This window comes from Coregonus clupeaformis, chromosome 20 (assembly GCF_020615455.1).
Source record: "Coregonus clupeaformis isolate EN_2021a chromosome 20, ASM2061545v1, whole genome shotgun sequence".
Classification (NCBI taxonomy): domain Eukaryota; kingdom Metazoa; phylum Chordata; class Actinopteri; order Salmoniformes; family Salmonidae; genus Coregonus; species Coregonus clupeaformis.
Genome location: NC_059211.1, coordinates 4,292,572 through 4,309,407, shown reverse-complemented (window position 1 = coordinate 4,309,407; position 16,836 = coordinate 4,292,572). Strand labels below are relative to the sequence as shown.

At 44.4% G+C, this 16,836-nt stretch overlaps 1 protein-coding gene across 1 annotated transcript; it reads right to left on the bottom strand.

Moving 5' to 3' along the window:
* Nucleotides 1–7,317: 7,317 nt before the first annotated feature.
* LOC121532564 (B-cell receptor CD22-like) lies at nt 7,318–15,759 on the bottom strand. Its single transcript, XM_045205743.1, has 7 exons — nt 15,609–15,759; nt 15,156–15,431; nt 9,273–9,536; nt 8,746–9,018; nt 8,306–8,569; nt 7,778–8,059; nt 7,318–7,601 (listed from the first exon to the last, which is right to left on the bottom strand). The coding sequence occupies exons 1-7, from the start codon at nt 15,649–15,651 to the stop codon at nt 7,318–7,320; spliced, it is 1,686 nt and encodes a 561-aa protein (XP_045061678.1). The 5' UTR covers nt 15,652–15,759.
* Between the last annotated feature and the right edge of the window lie 1,077 nt (nt 15,760–16,836).

Sequence of the window (16,836 nt, the reverse complement as noted above, 5' to 3'; positions counted from 1 at the left end):
TATTTCCATAGAAATTACGCAACAGTCTGCATATCTATTTGCCTTTCGTCATTTGACGAGTAGGCCTACATTAAAAAAAATAAGCTATATGTGTCATTCAATTAGAACATAATCCATGTATACACCCATGACCATCACTCCTCATCAGCTGTATCAAAGTGCTACTGAAGGTTCCAGTGTTCTAGACTAGAGCTCCCCCTACTGCATCTCAACATTACTGCAGCCTCCTAATAATAATGTCCTCAATAATGTTGGGCTAATAACAACATAACAAACTGGAAATACATCAGATAAACTACTGAAAAACAAAACTGTCTACTTGACAAAGTCACATTTAAGCACACACACACTGATGTCTGTTGTAGTACAATATGCCACTGTCATATTCTGTTACACTGTTTTACCTTGTGTGCAGCAGAGGAGGCTGGTGGGCAAATATATAGGAGGACAGGCTCATTGTTATGGTGACGGGAATAGAATGAATGGATACCGTTCCATTTATTACATTCTAGCCTTTACAATGAGCACGTCCTCCGATATCTCTGTCCACCAGCCTCCTCTGTTGTACAGTACCGGTAGTAGCAGAGGCATCAGTATCATCACCATAGTGATGCTGTGTTGACTGTATAGTCTAATGTAGCCTGTTGTCCGTATAGGTTAATGTAGCCTGTTATCCATATATAGTCTAATGTAGCCTGTTATCCATATATAGTCTAATGTAGCCTGTTATCCATATATAGTCTAATGTAGCCTGTTATCCATATATAGTCTAATGTAGCCTGTTATCCATATATAGTCTAATGTAGCCTGTTATCCATGTATAGCCTGATGTAGCCTGTTTTCCATATGTAATCTAATGTAGCCTGTTATCCATATGTAGTCTAATGTAGCCTGTTATCCATGTATAGTCTAATGTAGCCTGTTATCCATATATAGTCTAATGTAGCCTGTTATCCATGTATAGCCTGATGTAGCCTGTTTTCCATATATAATCTAATGTGGCCTGTTATCCATATATAGTCTAATGTAGCCTGTTATCCATATATAGTCTAATGTAGCCTGTTATCCATATATAGTCTAATGTAGCCTGTTATCCATATGTAGTCTAATGTAGCCTGTTATCCATATGTAGTCTAATGTAGCCTGTTATCTATATACAGTGCATTCGGAAAGTATTCAGACCCCTTGACTTTTTCCACATTTTGTTACGTTACAGCCTTATTCTAAAATTGATTAAATTGTTTTCTTTCCTCATCAATCTACACACAATACCCCATAATGACAAAGCAAAAACAGGTTTTTCGAAATGATTGCAAATAACCTGTGTGTCTCATGTTAATATTACTCCTGAACACAACCCACCATCACTGTGTCTCATGTTAATATTACTCCTGAACACAACCCACCATCACTGTGTCTCATGTCTACACACCCGTCGCTATGGGCGGGCCATAGGGGGCCGGGCCCGCCCCTAAAAATGCTTGTGCCCCCCCCACTTGAGGGAATTTATTATTAAATATACGTACTGTAGGCTAATAATAATTGTGCCCTCCCATGCATTTCATATGCCCCCCTTAAGACTGAGGTCTGGCGACGTGTCTGCTCCTAAACACAACCCACAATCACTGTGTCTCATGTTAATACTACTCCTACACACAACCCACCATCACTGTGTCTCATGTTAATACTACTCCTAAACACAACCCACCATCACTGTGTCTCATGTTAATACTACTCCTAAACACAACCCACCATCACTGTGTCTCATGTTAATACTACTCCTAAACACAACCCACCATCACTGTGTCTCATGTTAATACTACTCCTAAACACAACCCACCATCACTGTGTCTCGTGTTAATACTACTCCTAAACACAACCCAAGGTCACTGTGTTTCAGGTGTAAACTACCTCTAAGCCTCTTACGAAGTATCCACCCAATCACTCTTACTCTTACTGTCACTCTTATTTTAGGCATAAAAATAAAAAAGTCCCCACTATAATCTATTCTTCTCAGACCCCTCAAAATAGCAGGTATATATATAACTGTATAAACAGTATATATTTCACAATCAAATGTTTAAAAAAGTCTCCACTATAATCTACTACTCTCAGAGCCCTCACAATAACATGCAAAATACTTATTCATGAAACCACTTGTACAGTTTATCTCCCAATCAGATTCATATGTAACAATACATCTACAGAGTGTTCTGTACATAACAGCAAAACAACACAACATAATTTCCAATAGCATCGTCATGCCCATAACAGAGGAATATGGTTCATGGATACAGACATATAATAATAAAATATACATATGTTAATATATTGTCAAGCATACTTACAGAGTGAAGGGCAGAGAGGTCTTGTGATGAACTTTCTGGCAGTCTAAGGAAACAGACACTGACTGTGAGGTTTAAGGTCTGTGGTTGATTCAACATTGAAGTAGTGAGAGACCACAGAGTTGGATAAAAGACACACTAGCTACGATGACTGGTTAAGCATGGACATGACATTGCATGCATCCTTTCAGTTTGTTCATTGACTGTCATTAAACTCATGGAAGTTGAAGAAGAAGAAATGTACTACTTTAAAATGGAGATATCCCTCAATTGTGAAGCAATCATAAAACGATGCAAAGCTGTGCCCTCTATCCAACTCTACGTCAGGGACCAAGACGCTGATTCAGAGATGGCTTGCTTCCTCATTCACACAGGCTGTGGTCAAGAGCATCGAAACTGTGACGTGTCATGGGTAATTTCTGACTGACTGATCTACAAATCACCTTGCATGACAAATAACTACCTCATATTATTTGTAGATCAGTCAGTCTATGATTCACCTTTAAAGTCGGCTGCAATGTCGAACGCGGCCACATTTACATGCTTGACAACCAATGATCTCATTCAATATTATAATAACTGTCTACAGTATTGTGGAATACATGTTTACATTTTGTTAATTTTTTATTCAGTTTTTCAAGTTAACAGACGATATAGAATGACAGGATAACCTCCAATATTTAAAAGAACAAACATTAGTATGTATTGTCTTAAACTTTGAGCTTATTTACAACATGATGCATACATTACACTGAATCACACTTCATCTAAGGTAGGTTAATAATTAATAATTTCACAATAAAACATGCGTGATTATGGTATTAATATTCATTTTCATCAATTGCATTGCTCAATAATGTCTGGTAGCAATACAAAGTAAATCATTTTAACACATCAAGTTAAACTTGGTCCAAGAGTTTACATATTAAAAAGTTGTTATCAATGTTATCAATATCAGTCACTGAGAAAAGTACATTAGGTAATTAAACATTCTGGAAACGTCAAAACCCCATAGAAAAAGAGCAGAAGCGTAATCTATCCTATTTATCATCAACATACATAATTATCATTACAAGGAAAGAGAATTCAACTGAACAACTGACTCAAAAGTCAAAGCTATGGAAAACATTCTGGATCTGATAGCAATATGATAGCAGGAGAATAGAGGTGTGAGGCCTAGTTTTGGACTCCAATCACGTTGTAGAAACATCTCAAGTACGATCAATGGAAACAGGACGCACCTGAGCTCCATTTCTAGTCTCATAGCAAAGGGTCTGAATACTTATGTAAATAAGGTATTTCTGTTTTTATTTTTAATACATTTGCAAAAATGACTGAAAACCTGTTTTCACTTTGTCATTATGGGGTATTGTGTGTAGATTGATGAGGAATTGTTTTTATTTAATACATTTTAGAATAAGGCTGTAACTTAACAAAAATGTGGAAAAAGTCAATGGGTCTGAATACTTTCCGAATGCACTGTACACTACAAGGTTTTTGTGAAACGTGTTGTGGTCAGGTCTTCTTGGTTCTGGGTTTGTTGTGTTCAGGTCTTCTTGGTTCTGGGTTTGTTGTGATCAGGTCTTCTTGGTTCTGGGTTTGTTGTGTTCAGGTCTTCTTGGTTCTGGGTTTGTTGTGATCAGGTCTTCTTGGTTCTGGGTTTCTTGTATTCAGGTCTTCTTGGTTCTGGGTTTGTTGTGTTCAGGTCTTCTTGGTTCTGGGTTTGTTGTGATCAGGTCTTCTTGGTACTGGGTTTGTTGTGTTCAGGTCTTCCTGGTTCTGGGTTTGTTGTGTTCAGGTCTTCTTGGTTCTGGGTTTGTTGTGATCAGGTCTTCTTGGTTCTGGGTTTATTGTGTTCAGGTCTTCTTGGTTCTGGGTTTGTTGTGTTCAGGTCTTCATGGCTCTGGGTTTGTTGACTGTACTGTAGAGAACAGAGGGGTCCTCCTCAGCTGCTTGTGCCGCGGGTCTGAAGAGAGAGAAACAGAAATGAAACAAATGTGCGTCCCAAATGATGGCACCATATACACTTTATAGTGCACTACCTTGGACCAGGGCCTTTAGGGCTCAGATCAAAAGTAGTGCACTAAATAGGGAATAGGGTGCCATTTGGAACTCAGAGAGAACAGTTCCTCAAAACCATCATCACATCACTCCCTCATTGTAGACATGCCATAGTAACTTTCTTGAGATGTCCATTGTTGGGTTGGTAGTTTGAGGACATTACATCACTAGTGGTCACTAGGAGTCAACTGTTTTGATTATTGATGACATCTCTAACAATAAGCAGCAGCATATGAATGACATAATGCAGAATATGCTCACCGGGTGGCAGCACTGAGGGGGTTGAATTTCACAGCAGCGTACTGGACATCCCGTCCTGTTTCTGGGGTTGAGGCAGTTGGACGGTGGAGTACAGAGGGACTTCCTGGTTTTTGGAGTGAGAGATGTGGACGCTGGCGTAGTGAACATCATCCTGGCTTGACAGTGGCTGCTGTCTCTGCTGCATGGCCATACCTAAGACGTTGTCATACAGGGGACTAGAGTCTCCCTGATGTTGAGAGAGTACAGACAACTTGAGGAGTGGAAATGTTCCACAAAGAATACACAGTCATCTTCTGATTCTAACAGACTCACCTGTACATTATCTGCTGTGTCTCTTGTTTCCCTTGTGTCAGAGGTGGATTTTGAGGCCTTCGTCCTGTTTTGCACATTAATTAATTAATTATTAATGAATGAAGTTAGTAACAAATTAGTGTTATAGTGAAATAATCTGAAAAAGCTAATTTTTCACTCACCTGAACCACATGAAGCCAGAGAGACAGAGGATGAGAACCAGAACAACCACTATGATTCCTACAGCTGCAGTCCTAACTGATGTTTGTTTCCCTAAAATAAAATATGGATGATATGAGTACATGGTATGTTATAAACTGAAAATGAATATAATATTAAAGACTTGGGAATCTTATAAACCCACACACAATTACAAACTAAAGTGTAATAAGCCAAAGTGTTATGATTTAGATTAGCTTAAAACATGTAATTGTGTATTTTGAGTATTGAAGATTAACTTTTACCTGCTACAATGATCATCAGAGCTGTAGAGTTCTCAGATGCTATTTTATTCCGGGCCACACAAAGGTAATGTCCTCTGTCCTCAGAGCTGATGCTGGTGATGTTGTAATTCTGTCCTGATAATATTGGTGAGGTTACATTGTTCTTGTACCAGGTGTATTTGTCCACAGGTGGGTTGGCATCACTGCTGCAGGTCAGAGTCACTGAACTGCCCTCCACTATTTCACCAGAGGGACTGACTGATACTGAGGTGTTCTTTGGGCCGTCTGGTGGACAATATGTAACAATACAGTGTTTTAAAACAGTGTTTTACATAAGAAGCATAATGGAACTTGGATTTATGATTGTATGAGTGAAATATAAATATGTGTGATTCTCTCATCAAAAGAGGAGATGGTTAGGTGCACTTACAATGAATGTCCACAGACAAAGAAGAAGAGTTGAGCCCTCCATATTCATTCTCAGCCTCACAGTAGTATTCGCCTCTGTCCTCAGAGCTGATGGAGGTGATGAGGAAGGTGTTTTCAGATCCTTTCAGTGACGGTCCGTTCTTCTTGTACCAGGTGTATTTGTCCACAGGTGGGTTGGCATCACTGCTGCAGGTAAGAGTCACTGAACTGCCCTCCACTATTTCACCAGAAGGACTGACTGACACTGAGGTGTTCTTTGGTTTACCTGATAGAAAGATGAATGTCCCAAAGTGGTAATGTCACAAAACTTTCATTTTGAGTTTATAAAATATATATGTCACACAACCTAAGAGTACAAAATGGAGAGGATATTCAATACTTACACAAAACCGTAACAGGAACAAGCTTTGATCTTTCGCATCCAACTTCATTCACTGCCACACAGTAGTATTCTCCTCTGTCCTCAGAGCTGATGTTAGTGATGCTGTAACTCCATCCAGAATGTCTCATTGAGGTTTCAGCTCCAATCCTCTTGTACCAGATGTAAATCTGCACTTGTGGGTTGACATCACTGCTGCAGGTCAGAGTCACTGAACTGCCCTCCACTATTTCACCAGGGGGACTGACTGACACTGAGGTGTTCTTTGGGCCATCTAGTAAAGGAATATTTTTAAGACATTAAGGGCTAGATTCTATGAGATCTGCAATAGCCGACTCCCACATAGCGGTTGTGTTGGTGGTGTCGTAGGGCGTCGCAGGTGGAACTGCATTTATTTATTTTATTTTACCTTTTTTTAACTAGGCAAGTCAGTTAAGAACAAATTCTTATTTACAATGACGGCCTACACCGGCCAAACCCGGACGACGCTGGGCCAATTGTGCACCGCCCTATGGGACTCCCAATCACGGCCGGTTGTGATACAGCCTGGAATCGAACCAGGGGGTCTGTAGTGACGCCTCAAGCACTGAGATGCAGTGCCTTAGACCACTGCGCTACTCGGGAGCTATTAGAGCTGTCAAATCCACTAGTAAATCCCGGCACTATACCTGAAGAGGAAATTGCCATTGGCTGCACAGAGTCGCATTAAGATAAATCCCATGCAGTCTTGTTTACAAGTTAGAACACTGGAATGTGAGATGTAATCTACACCTCCATTAGGCTGATAGAAATCCTCATTATTTTATTTAATGATTTTCAATTTGAGCGTCATTATTTCTATATTGCCTTCACTTTCTCGTTCTGAACTTTTAATGTGAGTGGGATGGGTATGCTTGGCGTTAATGATCAAGAGCAGCTGCTCACCAATTTGACAGCTACAACACAGTTACACCTCCAACACTGCCAAAACATCAGCTATGTGAGTGTCGGCTGTCGATTGGATCTAGGCCTAACATTTGCCTTAGGCTATGCTTTAGGACCAATGCGGTTCAAATGGTTGATACATTTTAGATGTTAGTTTCTCCAATATTCCAACACTGATCTGTACTTACTCACATTTCACATTAATGTTGATTGATTCAGATCTCCCCATCTTAATCCCATTCCAGGCCTCACAGTAGTACTCTCCAGTGTCAGATGATTTGATTTGATTGAAGACCTGCTGTGGTCCTGTGTTCACATAGGAGAACTGATAGTGACCTCCATTCTTCTTGTACCAGGTATAACGTTTCACAGGTGGGTTGGCATCACTGCTGCAGGTCAGAGTCACTGAACTGCCCTCCACTGTTTCACCAGAGGGACTGACTGACACTGAGGTGTTATTTGGGCCATCTGGTGTAAAATAAACATTAGTTAAGTCAGAGAACTATCCAAAAGATTATTCACTTACACAAAACAGTAAAATAAAGAGATATGGGCTATGATATGGTTTAGGATTAATGCAGTTCAAATTATGGATTTCATTAAACTGATTCCAACATTCCAACACTGAGCTGTACTTTACTCACACTTCACATCCATGTTGATGGTCGTAGACCTGTCTGTCCCCATCTCATTCTGGACCTCACAGTAGTACTCTCCAGTGTCAGATGACTTGATTTGATTGAAGACATTATGTAGTCCTGTGTTCTGATTGGAGATACTCTGATAGGGGTCTCCATTCTTCCTGTACCACCAGGTAAAACTCTGGACAGGTGGGTTGGCATCACTGCTGCAGGTCAGAGTCACTGAACTGCCCTCCACTATTTCACCAGAGGGACTGACTGACACTGAGGTGTTCTTTGGGCCATCTGATAAAGGACCATTATAAAGACATAAACATCTTGGTTATAGTATATATTATCTTCACTTTCTGAAGACATTAGATTTAGCGAATAAAGTAAACCAGTAGATTTTACAGGTCAGTTTGAAATAATTACATTCACATTGTGAAAATACATGTTCAGAGATGTGGATGTTGTATAGTAAAATGTTTCTTGATTGATCTTAATTTTAGCAGTTGACAAGTATGAGGAAAAAGTGAAAGATGTGCTTACACTGAACGTCCACAAACACAGGGGAAGAGTTAAGATGTCCATATTTATTATCAGCCTCACAGTAGTATTCTCCACTGTCCTCAGAGCTGATGTTAGTGATATTGTAACTCTGTCCTGAAGCTTTTGGTGAGGTTATGTTCTTCTTGTACCAGGTGTATTTGTTCACAGGTGGGTTGGCATCACTGCTGCAGGTCAGAGTCACTGAACTGCCCTCCACTATTTCACCAGAGGGACTGACTGACACTGAGGTGTTCTTTGGGCCATCTGGTGCAAAATAAACATTAGTTAAGTCAGAGAACTATCCAAAAGATTATTCACGTACCCAAAACATTCAAATATAGAGATTTGGGCTATGATATCGTTTAGGATTAATGCAGTTCAAATAATTGATTTCATTAAACTGATTCCAACATTTCAACACTGAACTGTATTTTACTCACATTTCACATCGATGTTCATAGACTCAGACCTCCCCATCTTAATCCCATTCCAGGCCTCACAGTAGTACTCTCCAGTGTCAGATGATTTGATTTGATTGAAGACGTGCTGTGGTCCTGTGTTCCCATAGAAGATAGACTGATAGCCAATCTTCTTGTAACATCTATAACGCTTCACAGGTGGGTTGGCATCACTGCTGCAGGTCAGAGTCACTGAACTGCCCTCCACTATTTCACCAGAGGGACTGACTGACACTGAGGTGTTCTTTGGGCCATCTGATTAAGGACATTTATAAAGACATTTACATATTGGTTATAGTATTATAGTATATATTATCTTGGCTTTCTGAAGACATTAGATTTAGTGAATAAAGTAAACCAGTGGGTTTTACAGGTCAGTTTGAAATAATTACATTCACATTGTGAAAATACATATTCAGAGATGTGAATGTTGTATAGTAAAATGTTTCTTGATTGATCTTAATTTTAGCAGTTGACAAGTATGAGGAAAAAGTTAAAGATGTGCTTACACTGAACATCCACAAACACAGGGGAAGAGTTAAGATGTCCATATTTATTCTCAGCCTCACAGTAGTATTCTCCTCTGTCCTCAGAGCTGATGTTGGTGATGCTGTAACTCTGTCCTGAAGCTTTTGGTGAGGTTACGTTCGTCATGTACCAGGTGTATTTATCCACAGGTGGGTTGGCATCACTGCTGCAGGTCAGAATCACTGAGCTGCCCTCCACTATTTCACCAGAGAGACTGGCTGACACTGAGGTGCTTTTGGGGGCATCTGGTAAGGGATCATGTGTTGAGGGGGTTATCATGTGACAATAGTGCAATCAATACCTTGCATCAGTTATCAGAAGATTCAAAATCAACATGACATTGACAGGTCAGAGCTTTGTCATAAAAAATATATAATTCAAAACATTAACTACTCAAAACATTAAAAGAAACACATTTGGAAAGATGCTTTATGTGACCAACCAGATGCTGAACACTCGTTGTCTGTACGTCTCAAGACTGTTGTTAGCCCGTTGAGCTAAAAGCTAGGTATTAGCTAGGGGTTGTAAGCTTCAGGTAAGGTTCAGGCTTCTCATTATGCAAGCGGAGTTTACTGAACCATCTCCACTTCATATTCTTTAGGCCTCCACACTTCTGGGAAGACTAGATGTTGGAACATTGCTGCAGGGATTTGCTTCCATTCAGCCACAAGAGCATTAGTGAAGTTGGGCACTGATGTTGGGCGATTAGGCCTGGCTCGCAGTCGCCGTTCCAATTCATCCCAAAGGTGTTTGATGGGGTTGAAGTCAGGGCTCTGTGCAAGCCAGTCAAGTTCTTCCACACCGATCTCCACAAACCATTTCTGTATGGACCTCGCTTGCACGGGGGCCATTGTCATGCTGTCATGCTGAAACAGGAAAGGGCATTCCCTAAACTGTTGCTTTTCAGTTGTCGTGCCATCTTCAAGACTGTGTTGGTGTTTTTTGACCATGTTAATTACTTAGAATGATGTGGACAGCTAGAAATCTGAAGCTCTTGACCCGCTCAACTACAGCCCTGTCAATGTGGAGGGGGTTGTGCTCGGCCCTCCATTTCCTGTCTCATGGCTTGGGGGTAGAAACTATTCAGGGTCCTGTTGGTTTCAGACTTGGTGCATCGGTACCGCTTGCGATGGGGTAGCAATGAGAACCTTCTATTACATGGGTGACTGGAGTCTTTGATCATTTTTAGGGCCTTTCTCTGTCACTGCCTGGTATAGAGGTCCTGGATGGCAGGGACCTTGCGGTTGGATGCCAAGCAGTTACCAAACCAAGCAGAGATGCTGCCAGTCAAGATGCTCTCAATGCTGGAGGATCTGAGGGTCCATGCCAAATCTTTTCAGTTGTTGTGCCTTCTTTATGACTGTGTTAGTGTGTGTGGAACATGTTAGAAACTTGAAGCTCTTGACCCGCTCAACTACAGCCCTGTTGATGTGGAAGGGGGTGTGCTCTGCCCTCCGTTTCCTGTAGTCCACGTTCAGCTCATTTGCCGCGGTCACGTTGAGGGAGAGGATGTTGTCCTGGCACCACACTCCCAATAGGCTGTCTCATCGTCATCGGTGATCAGGCCTACCACTGTTTTGTCGTCAGTAAACCTAATGATAGTGTTGGAGTCATGCGCAGCCACGCAGTCGTGGGTGAACAGGGAGTACAGTAGGGGCTAAGCACTCACCCCTGAGGGGCCCCCGTGTTGAGGCGGATGGCGGATGTGTTGTTGCCTACCCTCGCCCGTCAGGAAGTCCACAATCCAGTTGCAGAGTGAGGTGTTCAGTCCCAGGGTCCTGAGTTTAGTGATGAGCTTTGAGGGCACTATGGTGTTTACATTTACATTTTTAGTCATTTAGCAGACGCTCTTATCCAGAGCGACTTACAGGAGCAATTAGGGTTAAGTGCCTTGCTCAAGGGCACATCGAAAGATTTTTCACCTAGTCGGCTCGGGGATTAGAACCAGCGACCTTTCGGTTACTGGCACAGCGCTCTTACCCACTAAGCTACCTGCCTAAGCTACCTGCCGCGTGTTGAACGCTGAGCTGTAGTAAATAAACAGCATTCTAACATAGCTGTTCCTCTTGTCCATGTGGGAGAGGGCAATGTGGAGTGCAATAGAGATTGTGTCAGCTTTGGATCTGTTGGAGTGGTATGAGAATCGGAGTGGTTCCAGTGTGTCTGGGATGATGGTTTTGATGTGAGCCATGACCAGCCTTTCAAAGCATTTCATGGCTACAGATGTGAGTGCTACAGGGCAATAATAATTTAGACAGGTTATCTTGAGGTTATTGGGCACAGGGACTATGGTGGTCTGCTTGAAACAAGTAGGCATTGCAGACTAGTTCAGGGAGAGGTGGAAAATGTCAGTGAAGACACTTGCCAGCTGGTCAGCTCATGCTCTGAGCCCCACGGTCATCCAGCCCGGCGGCTTTGTGAATGTTAAGCTGTTTAAAAGTCTTACTCACATCAGCTACGGTGTCACGCCCTGACTCAGGGGACTCGTATATGTTGAGTCAGGGTGTGTATATTCTTTGTTGTGTTTATTCTATGTTGTCGATCTAGTATGTGTGGATCTATGTTGGCCGGTGTGGTTCCCAATCAGAGGCAGCTGTCGCTCGTTGTCTCTGATTGGGGACCATACTTAGGCAGCCTATTGGCACTGTCTAGTTGTGGGATCTTGTTCCTGGTAAGGTTAGTTGTGTGTCTACCTTAGGACTTCACGTTTCGTTTCCTTTGTTGTTTTGTCGTTGTGTTGAATAGTTAATAAACATGTACGCATATCACGCTGTGCCTTGGTCTGACCCGTCCTTAAACGAACGTGACATATGGAGAGCGAGATCACACAGTCATCCGGAACAGCTGATGCTCTCATGTATGTGTCACGATCGTCGAACACAGTGGACCAATGCGCAGCGTGATTTGCGAACATACTTATTTTATTAGAGTACCACACGAACAAAACAACGAAACGATCCGTGACGTCCTTGGTAACAGACACTAACCATACACGGAACAAGATCCCACAAAACACTGTGGCAAACAGGCTGCCTAAGTATGGTTCCCAATCAGAGACAACAAGCAACAGCTGATACTCGTTGCCTCTGATTGAGAACCACCCCGGCCAACACAGAAACACAAGAGCTAGATAATAAACCTAGAACACAAAACACATAGAAACAACACACCCTGGCTCAACACAACAGAGTCCCAGAGCCAGGGCGTGACAGTACCCCCCAAAGGCGCGGACTGCGACCGCGCCAAACATAAACCGAACAGGGAAGGGCCGGGTGGGCATTCCTCCTCGGAGGCGGTTCCGGCTCCGGGCTTGACCACCACCCTCCGTAGCGCCCATGGTCCGGTCTGGCCCCGCTGGCTGGAGCTGGACTGGACATCGGTGGAGCGGATTGCTTAGGCTCCGATGTGGAGCAGCTGACCGGTACCTGACCAGGCACCGGTGACCCAGGCACGGGCTGTGCCGGACTGACGACGCGCACCACAGGCTTGGTGCGGGGAGCAGGAACGAGCCGGACCGGACTGACGACGCGAACCACAGGCTTGGTGCGGGGAGCAGGAACGAGCCGGACCGGGCTGACGACGCGCACCACAGGCTTGGTGCGGGGAGCAGGGACGGGCCGAAACGGGCTGACGAAGCGCACCACAGGCTTGGTGCGGGGAGCAGGAACGGGCCGGACCAGGCTGACGACGCGCACCCCTGGCTTGGTGCGGGGAGCAGGAACGGGCCAGACCGGGCTGACGATGCGCACAACAGGCTTGGTGCGGGGAGCAGGAACAAGCCGGGTCGGGCTGGCGACGCGCACCATTGGCTTGGTGCGGGGAGCAGGAACAGGCCGGGCTGGCGACGCGCACCAATGGCTTGGTGCGGGGAGCAGGAACAGGCCGGGCCGGGCTGGCGACGCGCACCATTGGCTTGGTGCGGGGAGCAGGAACAGGCCGGGCTGGCGACGCGCACCATTGGCTTGGTGCGGGGAGCAGGAACAGGCCGGGCCGGGCTGGCGACGCGCACAATTGGCTTGGTGCGGGGAGCAGGAACAGGCCGGGCCGGGCTGGCGACGCGCACCATAGGCTTGGTGCGGGGAGCAGGAACAGGCTGGGCCGGGCTGGCGACGCGCACCATAGGCTTGGTGCGAGGGACAGGAACAGGCCGGACCGCACTGGGAACACACACCACTGGCCTTACCCGGGGATCAGGAACGGGCCGGACCGGACTGGCAACACACCTCAGTACCTCTCGCCGTGCCTCTACATTTTCCTTCCCTCTACTTGCCAATGGCTCCCGTAACCCGGTGGCCTTCTCTCCTCGTCCACTAACTCACCCCTTATCTGCCTCCAGCAGCCCCGTCGTCCACGGTGTGAGCCCCCCCCTAAAATGTTTTGGGGTTTGTCTCTCCCCCGTGGATATGGCCTCCATGGCTCTCGCCAGACTCTCCATCCTCTGCTCCCAAGTCCAACCTCTCTCCTCCTCACGCGGCTTGACCCAGTCGAGGTTGATATCCATTAGAGTCCTCTCTGGCATTGGCTCCTGGACACGCTGCTTGACCCAGTCGAGGTGGACATCCATTAGATTCACCTCTGGCGTTGACTCCTGGACACGCTGCTTGGTCCAGTTATGGTGGGATCTTCTGTCACGATCGTCGAACACAGTGGACCAATGCGCAGCGTGATTTGCGAACATACTTATTTTATTAGAGTACCACACGAACAAAACAACGAAATGATCCGTGACGTCCTTGGTAACAGACACTAACCATACACGGAACAAGATCCCACAAAACACTGTGGCAAACAGGCTACCTAAGTATGGTTCCCAATCAGAGACAACAAGCAACAGCTGATACTCGTTGCCTCTGATTGAGAACCACCCCGGCCAACACAGAAACACAAGAGCTAGATAATAAACCTAGAACACAAAACACATAGAAACAACACACCCTGGCTCAACATAACAGAGTCCCAGAGCCAGGGCGTGACAGTATGGTTCATTATTGCTTGCCTCGAAGCGAGCATAGAAGGCATTTAGCTCGACTGGTAGGTTCACGTCACTAGGCAGCTCGCGCCTGGGTTTCCCTTTGTAATGCGTGATAGTTTTCAAACCCTGCCACATCCGATGAGCGTTTGATGGTTCATCGGAGGTCGTAGCGGGATTTCTTAGAAGCATCCGGATTAGTGTCCCGCTCCTTGAAAGTGGTAGCTCTAGCCTTTAGCTCAGTACGGATGTTGCTTGTAATCAATGGCTTATGGTAGGGATATGTACGTACGGTCACTGTGGGGGAGACGTCGCCAATACACTTATTAATGAAGCCGGTGTCTAATGTGGTAAACTCATAAATGTTATCGGATGAATGTCGGAACATATTCCTGTCTGCGGTAGCGAAACAGTCCTGTAGCTTAGCATCCGCTTCTTCAGACCACTTCCGTATTGAGCGCCTCATTGGAACTTCCTGTTTGAGTTTTTGCTTGTAAGCAGGAATAAGGAGTATTGAGTATAGAGTTATGGTCAGATTTTCCAAAAGAAAGGCGAGGGAGAGCCTTGTATGCATTTCTGTGTGAAGTAAACGTAATCTAGAGTTTTGTTGCCTCTCGTTGGACATCACCAGCCACGAGAACGCCACCTTTTCTTGTTTGCTTATGGCCCTTTACAGCTTGTTGAGTGAGGTCTTAGTGCCAGCATCGGTTTGTGCTGGTAAATAGACAGCTACGAAAAATGTAGATGAAAACTCTCTTGGTAAATGGCATGGTCTGCAACTTGGGGTATTCTAACTCAGGCGAGACAGACCAACCCCTCCCCCCTTCGTCTTACCCGAGGCTAATCTCTCTGTTACTCCAACATTCAAACACTGAGCTACTCATGTTTTACTCACATTTCACATCGATGTGTAAAGATGGAGACCTGCCTGTACTAATTCCATTCGAGACCCAACAGTAGTACTCTCCAGTGTCAGATGACTTGATTTGGCTGAAAACCTGCTGTGATTCTGTGTTCCCATAGAAAATACTCTGATAGACACTTCCAATCTTGTACCAGGCATAACTCTGCACTGGTGGGTTGGCATCACTGCTGCAGGTCAGAGTCACTGAACTGCCCTCCACTATTTCACCAGAGGGACTGACTGACACTGAGGTGTTCTTTGGGCCATCTGGTATAAAAGAAACATGAGTTCAGTCAAAGAACTATCCAAAATATTATTAACTTACACAAAACATTAAAAGGAACCGATTTGGGCTATGCTTTAAGACTAATGCAGTTCAAATTATGGATTTAATTACATTTAAACTGACTCCAACATTCCAACACTGAGCTGTACTTTACTCACATTTCACATCGATGTCGATAGACTCAGACCTGTCTGTCCCCATCTCATTCCGAGCCTCGCAGTAGTACTCTCCAGTGTCAGATGACTGGATGTGACTGAAGACTTGCTGTAGTTCTGTGTTCCCATAGGAGAAAGACTGATAGCGGCCTTCAATCTTCTTGTACCAGGTGTATTTGTCCACAGGTGGGTTGGCATCACTGCTGCAGGTCAGAGTCACTGAACTGCCCTCCACTATTTCATCAGAGAGATGGATTGATGCCAGTGTGTTCCTTGGGCCATCTGAATGACAGAAAGAGTGTAAGTGTGACAGGTTAAAGGACATATTCATAGCCTGTTATACACTAAAGTATTAGTAAGTTCATGGTATGTAAGGATCTTAAAATATCTAAGGTTAAAAAGATCATGCATCCAGTACTAGTTCATAGAGATTGATAAAATTCATAAATGTGTTAAAATCCGTCAAGTGTAAAAGGGTAAATATTGTGAGAGGAATGTGTAAACGTTATATTGACTACTTTATTTTGTGGTGCCTAATTTAAGGGTAAAAGTGTTAATCTGTGATCTACTAATGTCACGCTCTGGCTCCGGGACTTTGTATGTTGAGCCAGGGTGTGTTCGTTTCGTGGTGTTCTGTTTGGTTGGGTTGTTCTATGTGTTGTATTTCTTTGTTTGGTTGAGTGACTCCCAATCAGAGGTAACGAGTGTCAGCTGTTGGCTCGTTGTCTCTGATTGGGAGCCATATTTATACTGTCTGTTTTCACCTTGTGTTTGTGGGTTTTTGTTCCTTGTCAGTCATTGTCTGAGGACGTTACGTATCGTTTATTGTTTTGTATTCGTGTGTGCACTTTACTATTAAAGTATGTTCGCTCAACACGCTGCGCCTTGGTCCTCTCTAACCAACGATCGTGACAGAAAAACCCACCTTAACCAGATCAAGCAGCGTGCAGAAGAGAGAGGATGGACTTGGGAGCAGTTGAGTAGGAGTCTCGACTGGGCCAAGCCAAGAGAAGAGGAGAGAGGTTGGACTTTGGAGCAGTGGGGTGAGAGTCTGGCGAGAACGATGGAGGCCTGGTCCACGAAGAGGAGAGAACCCCAGAAAATTTTTAGGGGGGGGCTCACGACGTCGGACCAGCAGGAGGCCGCGATAGAGCGGTCCAGTGGGTTGCCGGAGGAGGCCGCCGGGTTACGGGGGCCACTGGTCGAAGAGGGGATGGAGGAAGTAGAGGCA

Excerpts from the sequence above, each read along its gene's own strand:
- LOC121532564 (XM_045205743.1), bottom strand. The coding sequence starts at position 15,651 with ATGGGGACAGACAGGTCTGAGTCTATCGACATCGATGTGAAAT. Across the intron at positions 8,570-8,745 it reads TATGAACATCGATGTGAAAT|ATGGCCCAAAGAACACCTCA; the intron begins GTGAGTAAAATA and ends ATTTTGCACCAG. Across the intron at positions 8,060-8,305 it reads TGTGTTTGTGGACGTTCAGT|ATGGCCCAAAGAACACCTCA; the intron begins GTAAGCACATCT and ends GTCCTTTATCAG.